The sequence below is a fragment of the Dreissena polymorpha genome, chromosome 14 (assembly GCF_020536995.1).
Source record: "Dreissena polymorpha isolate Duluth1 chromosome 14, UMN_Dpol_1.0, whole genome shotgun sequence".
In the NCBI taxonomy this organism is placed as follows: Eukaryota; Metazoa; Mollusca; class Bivalvia; order Myida; family Dreissenidae; genus Dreissena; species Dreissena polymorpha.
This window is the reverse complement of record NC_068368.1, coordinates 9850894-9868716: the sequence shown is the minus strand read 5'-3', so window position 1 is coordinate 9868716 and position 17823 is coordinate 9850894. Positions and strand designations below refer to the sequence as shown.

At 33.1% G+C, this 17823-nt stretch overlaps 1 protein-coding gene and 1 long non-coding RNA gene across 2 annotated transcripts in view; both read left to right on the top strand.

The window, feature by feature from the left end:
- Positions 1–2880: 2880 nt before the first annotated feature.
- On the top strand, positions 2881–4759 carry LOC127859017 (uncharacterized). Its single transcript, XR_008039234.1, has 2 exons — positions 2881–3233; positions 3946–4759. It is a non-coding gene; the product is annotated as an uncharacterized LOC127859017 (long non-coding RNA).
- Positions 4760–17564: 12805 nt separating this feature from the next.
- Positions 17565–17823, top strand: part of LOC127858671 (receptor-type tyrosine-protein phosphatase kappa-like) — a 130597-nt gene continuing 130338 nt past the window's right edge. The window contains exon 1 of the mRNA XM_052395874.1: positions 17565–17736. Coding sequence (XP_052251834.1) covers positions 17565–17736 — 172 coding nt within the window. The remainder of the gene's footprint in view (positions 17737–17823) is intronic.

Genomic DNA, 17823 nt, shown 5'->3' with positions numbered 1-17823 from the left:
CGTAAATAAGTGTGTTTAAACAATTCACTAACATTGAAGTTTAAAGTTTATTGCTGCATATCAATGCGCACATTATTGCGACTAAGCCTCCTTTAAATTAACAATAACTACACACGTCAGTGAGCATGCGCATGGAAAACATCTATTATCATTTTGTCAACATCAGAACATCGTTTTTGTACATGGCATAAATTGTACTCAACTGTGCGAAAAAATATATATTTGAACTTTGGTAAAATGTTAAATTTTGCAATCCAATTTGAAATATTGAGATCACATGTATACTGAAGGAAACACTTTGGTTAAACAAGTTGTTCACAGGCTTTTTTAAGAGCGTTTGAGTGCTTTCAACTGATGCGATGAACAAGTCTTCAACATGTCATCGTATGTGAATTTCATGTAGATAAGATGAGGCATCAGCTGTTAAATGCGAGGCATGTGATTTCCTCGTTGAAAACGATAAAATCGTACTTACTCTAAGTTTTCGAAATTCCCAAAATTTAGATACACCGATAAAATATACATATGTCAAATATGTAAATATGTTTGTTGTTGTTCTATAGACAATATGTTAAAGTTGAAATTGACCAACGAGTACAAATATTAGCATTTATATACTGTAGTATGAGCCAATTACCATTAAACTCAATTGTGTCTACTGGCATTAAACAGCATGATAAACATCTTCAATATTGACATTGAATGAAAACAAACAGTTGTTTTCGAAATAATACTTAACAAAATATGAGAAAACAATAAATAGATCTTATTGGTTTCCTTTCGAATAGAATTTCAACTGCGAAACTTCTTAAAGCTATCGGGTTAAATCAGTCCGAACTACTTATGAAACAAACTGAACAACAAGTATATTGTGCGGATTTGCGAGGGCACATACATAGTTGCCACATGTGCACAGAGTTTCAAAACAAGCATGTTTATCATAAAAAATATGTTCTTTTAAAATTTCAATCCATAGTAATAAGTATACTGTGAATGTGATAACATTTATATTTTATGCATGTACATATGCTCGAGTAAAATCTGTGGTAAATGAACCTTGAATATATGACTTAGTACGCATTCAGTGCGAGCTAGTGGATACACTAATATATTGTAAGAATGAGCGCAATTTCTTAGAACAAAAGAAATTCAACCTTTATCCGAGCATGCTCGGAAAATCAATCATGAAATATACAAAGTTTTCATATACACATGGACTGATTCGATTTTCCTACGATCTCACTAGAATTTTATAAGAAAACTTATTACTCCTAGAAATAGCATCAAACACACTAACTAAACAATTAAGGTAGTGGGAGCCTAATGCGTACTTTTCCAGAAACACAATTAAATATTGTTCTCACATAGTAAATTGTATATCACATGTAATTGCAAAATAAAAAAAAATTACCAGCCGGTAAACTTTTTATAGTTGGTTGAATACCACTTGACTCAGTTGGGCGTTTTCTATGCATTTAGCCTATATCCAAAATATATAGTTTTTGTAAATGGGATATACATATGTTTTGATAATTACTTTAATAAACATACTCGACTAGATGGTGCTAGTAGATACAGCATACACAAAGTGTCATAGAAAGCAACTTGTGCCTTTGATCTACAATAATATTTTCACTTATCTGCATAAAATGGCAAAAACGACAATAAATCGTTCAGTGACAAGAAACTTTAATTATGTTTTATGTCACTTGTAGTGTGATGAAATGCGTATATTGTACATATGTATTAACACAACATATTTTCCACACACTGAATGAATTTCAGGAAGCTTTACCGTTCCTACCTCAAGATATTACACTTTGAGTATGCCTACCCCTATTCATCATAACCCAATGACTTTCAGTATAAATTTGTATATCACTTCTTTTTGGGAGTTTCTTATAAAAAGCTACACTTATAAACCCTGACATATGAATTCTTTTTAGCTTACCTTGGCTTAATATTGATATAATACTACATTAATAATACAATCGTAAGGTCACCCAAAGTAAAAAGGCAACATAAGAATATATCCGCATTTCACCGCAAAATGTCAAAGTTTTCCCAATATTACGTAGCATTAAGATGTATAAGTTATAATTTGCCTTACATTTAGCACAATAATATAAAACTTATATTTAAATAAAAAACCAGACAGATTAATGACAACTTGATGTGACATTATTAAGCATCAGTATAAAGTCATTGCGTGATTTTGACTGGGCGTGTGTCATTTGGAAGCCATATTTTCTCGTTCCGTCACTTCTCGTCACTGAAAAACTGACCGATTTCAGGGACAACTTCAGATAAAATATTTTTTTTGCGTTTGTGACTCTCGGTAATCCCTTATTATTTTAAGCAATGACAGTATCGCTAAGAAAATATGGCTTACTCCTTCCACGCAACTTTGCGAATGCGAACAGCTTTTACATGAGTCATTCGCACACTGATCTTCATCGCAGAGCTCGGTATATGATTAATTATGATCGTACACAACGTTGTCGATCGGTGTTTGCTTCAATTTCGATTTTGAAAATCGTCCGCTTTTATTCAACACTTTCATTTTGACACGGAAGTGGCAACAACCGTGACGTCATGAACAAAAATATTTTATGAAACGAATTAATTTAACTAACATTTTTATTTTAAAGTTATTAAATATTAAAGAGATCAGCAAATTTAACACTTTTAATACACAATACACATATATTGCTTGTATTTAGTACGATTTCCGGACTTAACCGTAGAATCCGCTTATAGCCGAAACGCAATCGTGATACATCGGCTATCTCGGATTCCTCCGTAAGATAGGCCTCGTGGCTAACGGTCGCCATATTGCCTTGTATTACTACTTTACTACCCAAAAGGCTGTCAGTCTATTGTTATGAGGCTGTATACGATGCGCGTTGAACTAGCGCCAAACTTTTTACCGAAACTTTGATATAAATAGCACTATTAACGTTCATTTGTGTTGCATTTTGACCTATTATCCAAGTGATTTACTTTTCCATTATTATTTAATCACCCAATCATCCAATTTTTAAGATGAAATTACGGTGTTTACAAAACCAACCAAACCGAAAGTGAAACTGGATGCATTACGTTTCGCGATGTAAACATTAAATATTTGTTCAGTTTGAGGAAGCGAATCGATAATAGACGTTGAAATATGTATGCAATACAGACTATCATTGCCGATTGTAGTACTGGCTAAAAAATACCTTTTATGACAGGTCATGTTTAGAACGTTAATCAAATAGTGACCATAAATCACTACAAATGTCTGGGTTGTTCATTAATATAATTAATGCACGTTTCTGATCTAATTGCCTGTATCTAGTTGTAATTAACATGATATTGATAAAATTAAAACGTTTTTTTCATAAATTAACATTACATGTTTTATTTTTATCATTTAGGGAATATATAATTGTATCATTATCATCATTAAATATTCTGAAAATGATCTAAATTATCATGATTACTTTAAAGTAAAATTTTTAAATTTTACTCATTGTTTTTAATGAATTTGCACATTTGCTTGATTCAAAATAAAATGTATTAATAAGGGTTTCAGTTGTTAGTTTTAACCCATTTTTAGTTCGATTAAATTTAAAGTACTAACTACGTACATGTATGTGAAATGCTCTTGGGTTCGTTTCCTGGGCCTAGAACCAGTACTTGGGTGTCTCTTGGAGATTTCTTAAGAATGCTCCCACACTGGGGATCAAACCAGTGACCTCCAGATCATTAGGTGGACACCACATCCATTACACATCAGCGACCTTTAATTAGTAAATTACTTTAGTATTGCAGCATTATATAATGTAATGTTGCTACATATTTTTGGAAAATGATTAATGTGCAGTACTAAATAAATCTAAATGCATACAATTTTAATTGTGTATATTGTGTGATTATTAGTTACAAATTCCCTTTTTACAGGTATACTGGATTATGAAAGACTGATAAACATAAAATTGACAACTCATCTCCCCAACGATACTTTGTGTGGCTCATTCTCGGAACAAACCCATAGTCAGTGAGAAAACTACAGTGTAAAAAGACCACTTGATTGTGACAATTATGGCTGACCAAGCAAATGTTATCATTTAAAATAAAGAAAACTTCCAGTTCAATATACATTTTATACCAATTATGACATTGGCCAACACAGAAAATAATTATAAGGTTGATTTTCTCAAAATTGACTGTTACAATTGGATACTGTTTTAAGCTTCACTCTACTTTGTCTGAATATAAAAGTCCTAAATGATGTAATAGAAACATACATATTTAATTTTTAGTTTTACAAGGATATATATATATATATACATATATTATAATATCTTTTTATCGATGGTCAATCAATTTAAGTTTAACTAATATATGCATACACATTTCATACATGTGTATGCTTTGATTTTTTTTCTATTGAAGCCAAATTTGTATCCTATTAGATAGATAGATAATATCACAGCAGTATTCCTAGTTTGTCTGCAAGTACTGCAGAAATCATGGATTATTATTTTACTGAGTCAGCCTTAATCTTTATATTATAATTGTTAAAACAGATTAAGATGTGCATTATACAATTGAGGATGCATCAAGATTAAAAAATGGTACATGTATAAATTAATAAAGAATCAATAACAATCAGAAACTGTGCATTTTTTTCAGTATTGTGTGAAAGGATTTGAAGTAATTATGTGTTTTTGAAATATGATTTATGTGAATTTGAATAAATATATAAAATTTAGTGATTTTCTCAGACAAAACTGTTAATTACATACTAAAATATTCAGAATGTATTATTGTAATATTCATTCGAACTTTTTAGTACAAAAAGCACTTTTCCCTGGCATTTGTATTTATAGTAATTGCATATTTTATAATTCTGACAGCATTTATAAACTGTGTTCATGCAAGCATGAAACCGGTTTCATTTTTTTGAGTATTTAAACAAGAGGGCCATGATGGCCCTGTATCGCTCCACTGCTGAAAAAAGGCTGAAACAAATTTCTCTGCATGTGCAAATACTTAAATATAGGCCCTATTTAAGCACATGTACACTTTTGTGACCTTTTGGGCTGGGTCAAATTTAACCCCAGGGGCATAATTTGAGCAAATTTTGTAGAGGACTACTATATCTCACTACATATAAAATGTGGTAGCCCTAGGTCCTAGAGTTAAGGACAAGAATATTTTTAAAGTTTTCAAAAAATAAGCAAGATATAAGCGTATATAATGTTCAATTTTGTGACATGCGGGTCAGGATCAAATTTGACCCAAAGGGCATAATTTGAACAAACTTGGTAGAGGACTATAAGATGTTACTTCATACCAAATTTGGTAGCCATAGTCCAAATGGTTTTCGACAAGAAGATTTTTAAAGATTTCACAAAATAGGCGCTTTAAAAGCGTTTATTCAATTTTGTGACCCCCCGGGGCAGGGTCAAAGTTGACCCCAGAGGCATTATTTGAACAAATTTGGTAGAGGTTTATTAGATGTCACTACATACCAAATTTGGTAGCCCTAGGCCCAATGGTTATGGACAACAAGATTTTTAAAGTTTTCACAAAATAGGCCCCATATAAGTGTATGTTCAGTTTTGTGACCCCGGGCAGGGTCAAATTTGACCCAAGGGGCATAATTTGAACAAACTTGGTAGAGAACCATATCATGTCACTACATACCAAATTTGGTAGCCCTATGCCTTATGGTTAAGGACAAGAAGAGTTTTAAAATTTTCACAAAATAGGCACTTTATAAGCATATAATTGATTTTGTGGCCCCCGGGGCAGGGTCAAATTTGACCCCTGGGGCATAATTTGAACAAACTAAGTAGAGGACTATACAATGTCACTACATACCAAATTGTGTAGCCCTAGGCCTAATGGTTATGGACAAGATTTTTTTTAAGTTATCACAAAATAGGCATTATATAAGCATATGTTCAATTTTGTGACCCCCGGGGCAGGGTCAAATTTGACCCAAGGGATTAAATTTGAACAAATTTGGTAGAGGACTATTAGATGTCACTATATACCAAATTTGATAGCCCTAGGCCGGATTGTTATGGACAAGAATTTTTTTGAAGTTTTCACAAAATAGGCCTTATATAAGCATATGTTCAATTTTGTGACCCTCGGGGCAGGGTCAAACTTGACCCCAGGGGCATAATTTGAACAAACTTGGTAGAGGACTATAAGATGCCACTACATACCAAATTTGGTAGCCCTAGGCCCAATGGTTATAGACGAGAAGATTTGTAAAGTTTTCACAAAATATACCCTATATAAGCATATGTTCAATTTTGTGACCCCCGGGGCAGGGTCAAATTTGACCCCAGGGGTATAATTTGAACAAATTTGGTAGAGGACTATTAGATGTGTCTACATACCAAATTTGATAGCCCTAGGCCTGATGGTTATGGACGGGAGATTTTGAAAGTTTTCACAAAATAGGCCTTATTAAAGCGAATTTTCAATTTTGTGACCCCCAGGGCAGAGTCAAATTTGACCCCATAATTTGAACAAATTTGAAAGAGGTTCACCCCAGGAACATTCCTAAGAAATTTCATCAGAATTGGACCAGTAGTTTAGGAGAAGATGTTTAAAGGAAAAGTTTATGCATGGATGCACGATGGACACAGGACCTTTGGCCAGTGGAGCTAAAAATCAAATTAAACATTTAGTTTTGGTGTAAAATCAGTTTTTATATGCAGTGTCTATTTCACTTATAAATTAAAACAGCATATTATTCATTATTGAAAAGATTATTCCAAGCTTGATGTCATATTTTAACTTTGCATAGTGTAGTTAATTGAACATTGTATTGAACTGTATGGGCAGCTATATTTTTTAATTTATGTATGTTGTATTTTACAAAATGCATTATTTCTACCACAAGTAGACCATTTAAGGCCTACTGCTACTAAATAGGCACTGGTATGAATTTGACACTGTTTTTGATGCTCATACAAAACTTTAATTATTACTACACTTTAGTATATTAAATATTTTCAAGTTTTTGTTCAACATTTTTTGCAAAAGAAAAGAGTGTCTTAATGCATTTGAAAATATACTTAAAACAAACTAAAAATCTATTTTAACATTCCTTTTTCCTGGTAAAGTGTATTTGGGATGATAAAAAATACACTTGAAGAGTATTAATGCTGGAAAAATGCAGAAAAAAATACATTTGTTTCTGTTAGAAGTGTGTCTTGAAGTTGTCTGCATTTTTAAGTGTATTAAATGCACATCAAATGCAGATAAATACAATGCCAATACTGTTACATGTATTGTAATGGACATAAAATGCACTTGTTCTTGTAATTAAATGCTTTAGTGAATTGAAATAACCTTTTATAATGTTTTAACAATTAATAATACCTTTTTATATAAATTTTCTTTTGAAATGTGACACTTAAATGATTTTTGCACCACTAGTAAGAGGTATAATTTGTGCTCATAATGCTTTATCATTACACTATATAATATCATTTGTTGTATGAAAATTGCCCGTAAAATCCATGTGAAAGCTCAAGAGATCTATAGCAGCGTGCTATACCCTGCTCCTTTTTACATGACTTGATGGTATTTAGTCCCCAATTCTACATTGCTAAAGGAAAATTAATGTGCAGATTTGACAAATAAGTCTTAACTGGGATCCAATAGGCAGACTTTCATATTACTTGTATTTAATTTAAATCATGATCTGAATTGCTCTTTGGCAAATCTTTGTTGGTCACAGTATTCAACTGAATTTTGTTCACTTTGTAGTGATTATATTTTCTATATTTATCAGACAACATCTTTCTTAAAAAGTTTAACATGATTGCTTGGTTAATTTAGAAACAAGATCAATGCATCATAACATAAAATGAAAATATGTGTAATAGTAAAAATGGCAGCAAAAAGCACTAGATTATCTGCCTAAAATCTGAGACAATATGTTGATATATTGGAATTTCTCATAAATAATGTGTTCCATAGTTGTATAATTGTATAGTCGCATGCATGAGTGGTGTCAATGTCACAATACCAATTAAAGCCTATAATTTACTAAAACAATTTGAAGTTTGATGTGTTTTTTTTTCAAGATCTGTTATATATAATTATATATACATGTATATATATATTGTTGAAAAGTTAACATGCAATAAGTTTACTGTAATTAAGTGACAAATAGTTTTACTGATTTGGTTGGATGCATATATGCAGATATATCATGGTTGGTGCAGAGGACAGTAGCAAAAACAAGAGCTGTCTCGGTAGGATGACATATGCCCCCGATAAACGCTTTAATAGAAGTTATGAGCATTTTTCAAAACCTAAACGCCGACCCTAAGTTCAAGGTCAAAGGGGTCAAAATTTGTGTGTGTATGGGAAGGCCTTGTCCATATACACATGCATACCAAATATGAATGTTACATCTGAAGCGACATAGAAGTTATGAGCATTTTTTCGAAACCTAAATGCAAAGTGTGACGGATAGACAGACGGACAGTGCGATCACTATATGCCCTCCTTTGAGGGCATAAAAATGTGTTTCAAATTGTTTTGGTAAATTAGTAATGTAGTTATAAGAACAGAATCATCAATTATAAAGTTATTGATTATAAAGTGTTGCTGGCATATTTGATGCATTCATCTAGCTATAAGAAGGTCCCTGTTTTATCCCAACTGGCACCGAGTGAGGGTTCTCAAAATCTTTAAACAATATGAATAACTACATATAGGGTCAAGAGCCTTGTTGATATGGGGGCTAAACACCTGAAATCAAAGCGACCCAGGTTAAAGGCCGAGACCAAATAAATAAACCAGAGGCCGCATGAGCCTGCTATACTCTGAACAAGTATTGTTTCTTCTCAGAAAACTGGCTTAAGTGTCTTACTAAGCTTTAGACTTTGATTTTCAGTGCAATCAATCTAAAATAAATTGGTCAAATTAAATAATAATTTGTAAAAAATAAACATTCTGCACAAATTCAATTATTTACTTTACCTGTGTGCATGAATCATTTCAGTCTTGATGGTTAGTGAACTATGTCAAAAGCACCATATCTATGAAACACTTGTATTTTGAATAGTGCAAGGTTCCACAGAAATGATGCTGATGATAATTCTACACGATGATGAATTATTAGATATATTTCTAAATTCCATTTCAACCAACAATTCGGTTATTTCACTACAAGTTCACATGCTTCATACACAGTTGAAAACAACACTATTTCACTCAACAACCGTGACACATGTACTCAATTTTTCAACTTTTCGCAATTAACCTTGTCTTCTACTGTTATTGTTGTTGTTGTACTTTTTAAAGTAGTTCGAAAGATGGCGACCATTAACCCAGAGATTGATTTATGAAATAAATCGTCTGCTGATCCAGAGTGAGCCGAAACGTTGTCCAAATACGGCGATATCGACCGACTATTCCCGATCTCATTATGTCCCTACTGCCTTAACAGCTAAAAAGCTGCTACTGGTTCAAAACTTAAAGTTAGTTGCCTCCTAGACAAAATATTGTTTTAATTACAACTATGTGACTGACTCTCTACTAGGATATTGTTACAAAACAACCACTTTTATACAGGATTTAGTATGATTTAACATATATACTGTGAATTATGCGATGTTTATGTAATTCTTCTATAAATAAGCTCACATATTTTCACAAAATGTTATTCCTTTTAAACATGCAAAAACAAAAAAGTACTGTTCAACATGTAACAAAATTAATCATTTATCTGAAGAATATTGAACTCAACCGTATTTGCTATGTTTTGATTCCAATATATCACGCATCTTCAGGCATATTTTCGAAGCTAGATTCGTTTGGCACATTAGTGTGTCTACTAGCTCACAGTAAGAAGGCACCAAGTCACTTAGGGACCAACTGGCTTCAATTTTTTAACAATGCATTCTCATAATTTTGTGCAACTTGTTAACTTCTCTTTCGATTGCATTGTGGATTCATTTTTGTTATAAAAAGCTGATTCATTACAGCCAAGTTAATTTATTTCGTTTATACACACGAAACGTGCATACCCTGAAATGATCATTGCTAGATGTCTCAGATCACTGACATCCTTAAAATCTCCATACATCAAACACAATGATTGTAACATATCGGATGAAAAAACATATTTTGTATAAATTGCTTTGGAATACGCACGTTTTGAAGCTTCTAAACATTACTTAACACTTTGACTTTCCGTTTGATCATATACACCATTTTTATAATAAATCCATGCAATACTGAACCAAACAGATTCAACAACGTTATGAGATTTTCCTAATCGATGGAGCCATCTATATTGCTGATGATATAGGTAAGCTTGCATGTAACTAACGACTTGTATTTTACGCGTTCGGCCATTCTGTCCTCCGTGTCTTCTACGTGTAGCCCATGCAAACCCGGGTCGTTTTCTTGCTCCTTCAGAGTACCTATGAAACACATACTTTTCGAACAGAAATACTAAACCTACATAAACCTATTATTGAATGCCAATATAATTATGTCTAAGGGATGTATTATATATCAATAAATACACATTGTTTAAATGAGAATACATGTCGAAGAGATGTACTTAATACCTTTATATATGTTAATATAATTATATGCATCAACACGCCAAAATATAAAATTATTTTTGTATTTCCTATTTTTACCAAAACAATCCTCAGTTTTTTAGCAAAGTCTCTTAACTTTTTGTCTGAAAAATCGACATAAGCCCATAAGGCGTTCTAATTCATGATGGGACGAAATAATGCATTTTGCTTCCTTCGATATACTGCTCTGAAACAACCTAGGTGGTTTACCAACGACTTAACTTCGTTTCCATAATATTATTCTAAAGCATCAACTGTCTCTGTGACAGAAAACCACCACGGTATATTACACAATGTACGTGTATTGTTTACATGTGATGCGAGTAGGTGATGCGTACCCCACGTGGTTTCTAATTATAAAAAAAAGAATGGATTTGTCTGCCAATCGTCTAGATCGAAACCCCGACTTTACTAGTTGCTATTTCCATTGTTTGCTCTTGGAATCTAATCCAGACGTAACTTTATATGTATTTGCCAAAAACATTTTTAAAGCAATTTATGGTATTCTTTTCACGACTATCATGGAATAAAATAGGTTTTAAATTTTATTGTTAAAATATTTTCATACAAATTTTGCAATGCATTCCCATAAGTGTTAACAATTATATAAACTGCTTCCGCTTCATGCACACTTCAGCTGCGAATTTAGTATCAGGCAATATGCCAGTCGCATCTAGATGTTTTACCTCACCATTGTAAGCCTTTATATAAAGGGTTTTGTGGTGCCCTTCAACGAACATACCATATCATCCTCAACACATTTCTGAAACCGTCTTATATCTGTAACGACCCCTTCGGTAAAATGAACCATATACACAATTTTCTGCTCACTTTTGGGATTCTTTGTGCATTTCTGGGAATCATATCATGCCAATTGTCCTCACGTTTGGGAGCCAGCTAATGGGATTATATGTCCGCTCCGGGGACCATAGCATACCTTCTAGATGTATGCAAGAAGTTTCCTGATAATATGATATCTTACTAGCGTCATCTTGAAAGACGGGCCACTTATAAGGTTTCTCCTGAAAAAAAAACAGACTTCCCGTGGTTTAATAACTTTACTAATGGCTAATTCGCAATTTGCATTACCTGAATCGTAAATTAAAACGCCCGCATTTAATCAGTTCACTTCCGGAAACATGTTGCTCTTTTTTTCCGGGGCTCATTTGCATTCCAATTTGTCACGTTGACGTGTCTCGATGACCGCGAGTACATACCATTGCTCTGTTCGTCAATGTACTTAGTCAAATCGCAGTTTAATCCTACCTGTTCATTTCCAAGAAAAGCCCAAACTGGAATATCAAGTTGTTTATCTACCTTTACGTTACAACTTTCTATAACATCTATTTAACATATGCTACTGGCATCAGAACAATATTTAACATACACACTTGATTGAGTTGAACCCGTTGCCGCTGTTGTTTAAATGCTTAGCTCTTTCATTCCAGAACGTAATTTTGGAAATAGATTACCTAGTCACAAGATGGGAGCGCTACAAGACGCTCTGGCATTTATGCAATCGATTAAATGTCTAGTCAACAATCTTACTTTATTTCCAATCATTTTTCTTTTCATCAACAATATTATTCATTAAATTTATATGCTCGTCAATTTTGTGTACACGATGTTTCCACGTAGACGAACATACTTACTTCTATCAAAAGCAACACGACTAATTCGTGCAAAACCGGTTTGTTTTTTCATTTCCGTATAGACAATACGATGTACCGCACAGTACACATACTTACCTTATCGAGTTCGTAATCCTATATACCAAAATAAAGCAAACGTTACGGTTTTACTGGCTCCTCGTATTCAGCTGCCAGGTTTTATTACCGTACACTGGTTGGAAAAACACAGATGTGATATGTCACGGGATTAACGCAAATACCAATAAGATGAATTCGGATCAAATGCAACTGTCCCCGAAGATAAAGAGTCATTAAAATAGGGAAAATCTACTCGTCCAAAAAATAAGAGGCACATCATATGATTATTTTGTCTAAAAGAGGTTGTTTACAAATGTATAGTGTCATTAAACTTAGAGCTACTACGGTAAACACTTAACGCTCAACAGTAGACGATGGTTGTATAATTAAGCGGCTATCAAACTATTTACCACTCAAAACCGCAAATATCAGTTAATTTAGTTTTCTATTCCATTTGTCTTGTTATGACAAACGCTAATGCAGTGGGATTAAGTTATTATACAATTGTATAACAACCATTGACATGATGTGTTTAAAATATCGTTCGGTGAAAGTGTCCGTTAGCCAATGTTTTAAAAATTAATAACACACTATATGAATAACCGTTATATAATGACCAAGATTTCTCAACTATATCAGGGCGTTATGGACATTCAGAAGCCACACAACTTGTTGTTTAGTTATGTCTACATTGATTAAATACATGCAACAAAATTGTATCGTTTAGTTCATTTGTTATTTAAACCCACCAGACGGTATCGCAATTATGTACAGGATCAGTCCGTCACAATTGTTGAAATCTCACTTTCAGCGGCTAACGGATAGACTCGTTAACCGTACTTGTCGATAATTATCATACGCTTGACACACGAACATAAATAAGTTATACAGAGAGGGGAGGGAGGGATGTCGCATATCTGTATAATCCGGAAGTGCGCACAATACAAGTTTGTTAGTGAGCGATAAACTAGATTAACTAGATAATTTAAATATATATCTACGGTTGTCGCATTTTTCATTAAACAACCAAATGTCATTTCCAATGTTAACTTCATGCTACAATTCACATAACAAGAAGGAAGTTTTAAATAAGGCTGTCACCGTGTGCGAAACTGTACAGGAGTGTAAACAAATGCGTTTTGTAAAACGCAAACATTTAAGTATCATACAATTTTAGTAGAAGTTGATATTTTCAGAATGTATACAAAAGAAAGGATATATTTATTTGTACTTGGATTTGTTCTACGTGCATGCATATGCGCAGGTACTAATTTATTTAATTATTAATAGAGTTATACTATTATTATTTATATAAAAATATGTGTTTTTGCTGTTAATGAACTTAAGTGAATTTACGGTTTTAAACGCGCATACAATTGTGACAATTACCGATATAACGTCAGAGGTACGTTATCATCTTATCCAGTGTAATTCTCAAACCTTCAGTAAGGGCATAATAAAAATACTTTGTTATCGGTATATTATCAATTGCTATACACTCTTGACAACCACATAATTACGTTCAATCGTCTTCTGATTTTTTTGTCGTTATTATAGAAGTAACTGTTGGTCTAGCATATACCAGTCTTGTGTGGTGATGAAAACTGTGGGGTTTATTTGTTTTTGTTTGTATAACCGGTAGCTATAACACTGGTCTTTTGCCCTGGCCAAGTTATTTATGTTGGTGCTTTGCAATTTGCAGAGGGTGTTTTGCCGAGAACAGCCCGAGCACATTATTGTTTATAAGAAGCCAAGTTTTCTACGCTCCACTGAGTTGTTTCTTATGGCTTTGTACGAAGGATTGCTTAAATGTAGTTTCCTAGCTATTGTGTAAAGTAAAATTGCAATTTATGATAAGTCGAATATTAATGTGTAAGGTCAATATATTTTTATGCAGACATGTATTGAACGCACTGAGTAAGTCAAACGCTGTGTGTTTACAGCAATACGTCTTTGTAACGTAACTTATTGTGTTTGGTTATACCTGTCCTGAACGCCCCTCGTATGAAAGCAAATTCAACTTTAAAGTATCGCATAATTCGTTGCGTACGATTCAGTTAGTTTGCCTGTTTGTATTTGAACATATTTACCAAAGAGAGTTTGTTTCACTGGTGTTACTAGTGCGGAACAAGATTTAACCTTATATGTTTTATATGGTATGGCTAGGACAAGTTTATCTGACACTTCCATATTAAGTGATAGTTTATAAATTGTGTTCTATGAATACCATATTTACCTTGCCATTGTATAATATTATACATATACAAGATAGCCCGCTATTTTTGTGAGTGTTATTCAATAATGAACAAATATGCACACATAACAACGAATATGGGAAAGGAAAACGATTTAGGCGTTTAATTCGTCTTAAAACTTTTTGCAGTAATGCTGACAAGATATAATGACATAATAAAACGTTGCTGTGAGCCGAGGAGCTTCAGCCAATGTCGTTGACGTATAAGCCTTAGATATATGTTCTCGTTCTGCTAAATAAATGACACAGTTTTTACAATTTGATACTGTACATCTCTTATATACATGAAAGGTAATTGTCTTGAACAGAAAGCAATTTCAATGAAAAGAGACGTAGACGAAATACATTTGTGGGCTGGACAATGGTATGTCAAATGTAATCCCGAAAAGCCATAATCTATATTATAAAGTACAAAAAAAGATACTGATCCATCAATCCATGCCTTATAGAACTCTTTGCCCAAAACACGTAGGATTGCATTTATCAAATTACTTATATGCCATTAACATATTGTAGATATCAAAGGCATAGCAAAGAAACGACTATTAATTTTTTAGATATAAGCCGTATTTAATACTTTGTCGACAATCTTTAGAAGTTATATAGTTTCCATTCATAATTGTTTTATGAGAATACTTGGCTGTAATATTGGATAGTTGTTCTCAGTATTAAGAAGTTGACGTAGATTATAAGATATTTAAAAGTACGCTGCGCGCAGAGTGTATGGTTGTAAGAAACGTTTTCAATAAATGCGTAACACAATAAGATTCGCTGAGAAGCATTAAATACGCGGCGCGAATAACAAAACTAGTTCTATTGCAAATAATGTACACAAATCGTATAACTACATATCTCGAATGTATTGCTCCCGATTAGTCGGGGCGAAACATATTCAAATTAATTCATAGCGACAACAATTCGTGACTCACAACATTTCTTTTGAAACACGTAATGCTTTTTCAATAGACGAGACGATTAATTACGTTATACGCAACTGCAAAGTTAAAACTCCACCCACTTGTTGACAAATTGTGATGGTACTCGTATAGGCGCTTATAGAAAGCGTTGACGATTGTGATCCTACTTTAAAGTATGTAGTTACCCATTTGTGTAAGAATTAGACTAAACTTATGAATACACAATACAGTTAACCACATAGAATGTGTTATGTATTTATGAATACTTATTCAGGCTTTTAAATGCTGTGTTTTTCGGAATTTCTACATATTTTTATCACATGCTATACCTTGTTTCCCATGTAATTCAACCATTACATATAACACATGTGTAATACAACATTTTTAAGCGTTTTCATTGGCTAAGTTTTCGTTTATTGACAAATCGCATTTTGTTATTTTGCTGGAATGACGTTGCAACGTCAAATGACGTCACGAAATGTAAACAACATTCGGGATTTATCATTTTGTTTGCGTAAATATTTATTTAATTTGCTCATTTAAAAGCATGTGATAAAAAACGATCTGACACTCGTTGTCATATCATACCATATTTTATTAAACTCGTCCAGGAAATTCGTTAGTAAGCTCAGACTTAGCCAAAGGCTCGCTTACTAACAAAATTCCTGAACTCGTTTAATAAAATATGGTATGATATGACAACTCGTGCCAGATCCTATATATATTTATTCACTTAACTTATGCCTGTGTGCATGTATACACGTTTCTGTAGCAAGAATGTTTTCTAACCTGTTAATACGCTTGTGCGGAAAATCCCGACGGAGCTGTCATGCAGTAAAAAACACAATATTCCTATATTAATTTGAATGCACCTCATTCCGGCAACAATGTGAAGTTATAATATGAACTATTTCTCCTATCACACCATAAACATGTGAACACGATTTATACGGTGTAGTTGTTCATTACACAATATTGGTAAGTTCGATGCAGTGTATTTACACTTAAAAGTAAGCAAATGTTCTGATACTTAGCTCGATGCCATAGGAACCAGTTTCTCGTCCTTGCCTATTATCTCTAAACCTAGGTATTGTGTTCTCTATCTCAGTGTCTACACAAGGTCCCATTAAGAGACCGTCATTCGTCAATAACTGTTTCTGTCCTGTTATACATCTTTTTCCTATGAAGACCTAACACACGTTTGAAATTATTACGCCAATATGTTGTATCGTATCACATTCCAGTCATATTTCATTGATGTTAGTTAATTTAAACAGTACATTTATTTATACAATAAACATATATCAGATTGTACGTTTCGTGCTAATAGTATTCATGTTCATGTTATTCTGTTCTATATAGTCATTTGTGTACACAAAATAACATGCGTTCAACCAAGTTCGATATGTTCTAAAACGTTCTAAACAAATCACATTTGTTGCACCGAATCACAACACGGATGCATTGGATAAATCAATTGAATCTGTCTAAACTTGAAAACAAATTTGCTATAATTGATTGCTGAGTGAGATTCGCAATGTTGCCATTCGAATAATTGTACAATTGATCACTAAAATTAATTAAAAACCCTGCTTTTTTAAGGTGAAATCAAAATTTCACTGCAAGGAGCTACACTGTCGAAAAACGAGTCAGAATGGGACGATTGGGTTATCGGAAAAACAATCGATGGAAGAACTGGTGCTCCTAATGTATGTCAATGTTGTGCCGCCATTAAAAGGCCAACCTGGCTCCAAATAAATATGACACAAACATATTTTGTGACGCGAGTCGTACTTCAAGGTCGTACCGACGAAGGTAGAAGATTTTGTAAAGATATATTTATGTGTGTTTCGCTTTGTTGTATATTTTTATCTTATGATATATATTCATATAATCATAATTAACGGTGTTCAAATAATATGAGATGTAGTTTCTAACAAAGCTATGTCATTATATTAAATTGTGTATGAATTAAACATTTATATAACACTATTAATTGTTAACTACGATTGTAAGTTCGTCTTTTTAAATTTTAGCTTTCCATCAGCTTAGGGATATTACAATGTTTGGTGGTAATGCTGACAGTCACATGGTCGAAATACAGGCCACTGATATGTCTAATACCATACGAACCTATGATATAAGTCCGCCACAGACTATGCATCAAATACGCGTGGTTGGTCAGGGACCAGATTATATGACAATATGTGAAATAGAAGTTTACCGACAAGAAGGTAAATCAACATGGACATTTCACTCATTTATAGTCGTTTATTTTTCATGCAGTAATTTAAGTTTTGCAGTTAAGCGTATCAGTCAAT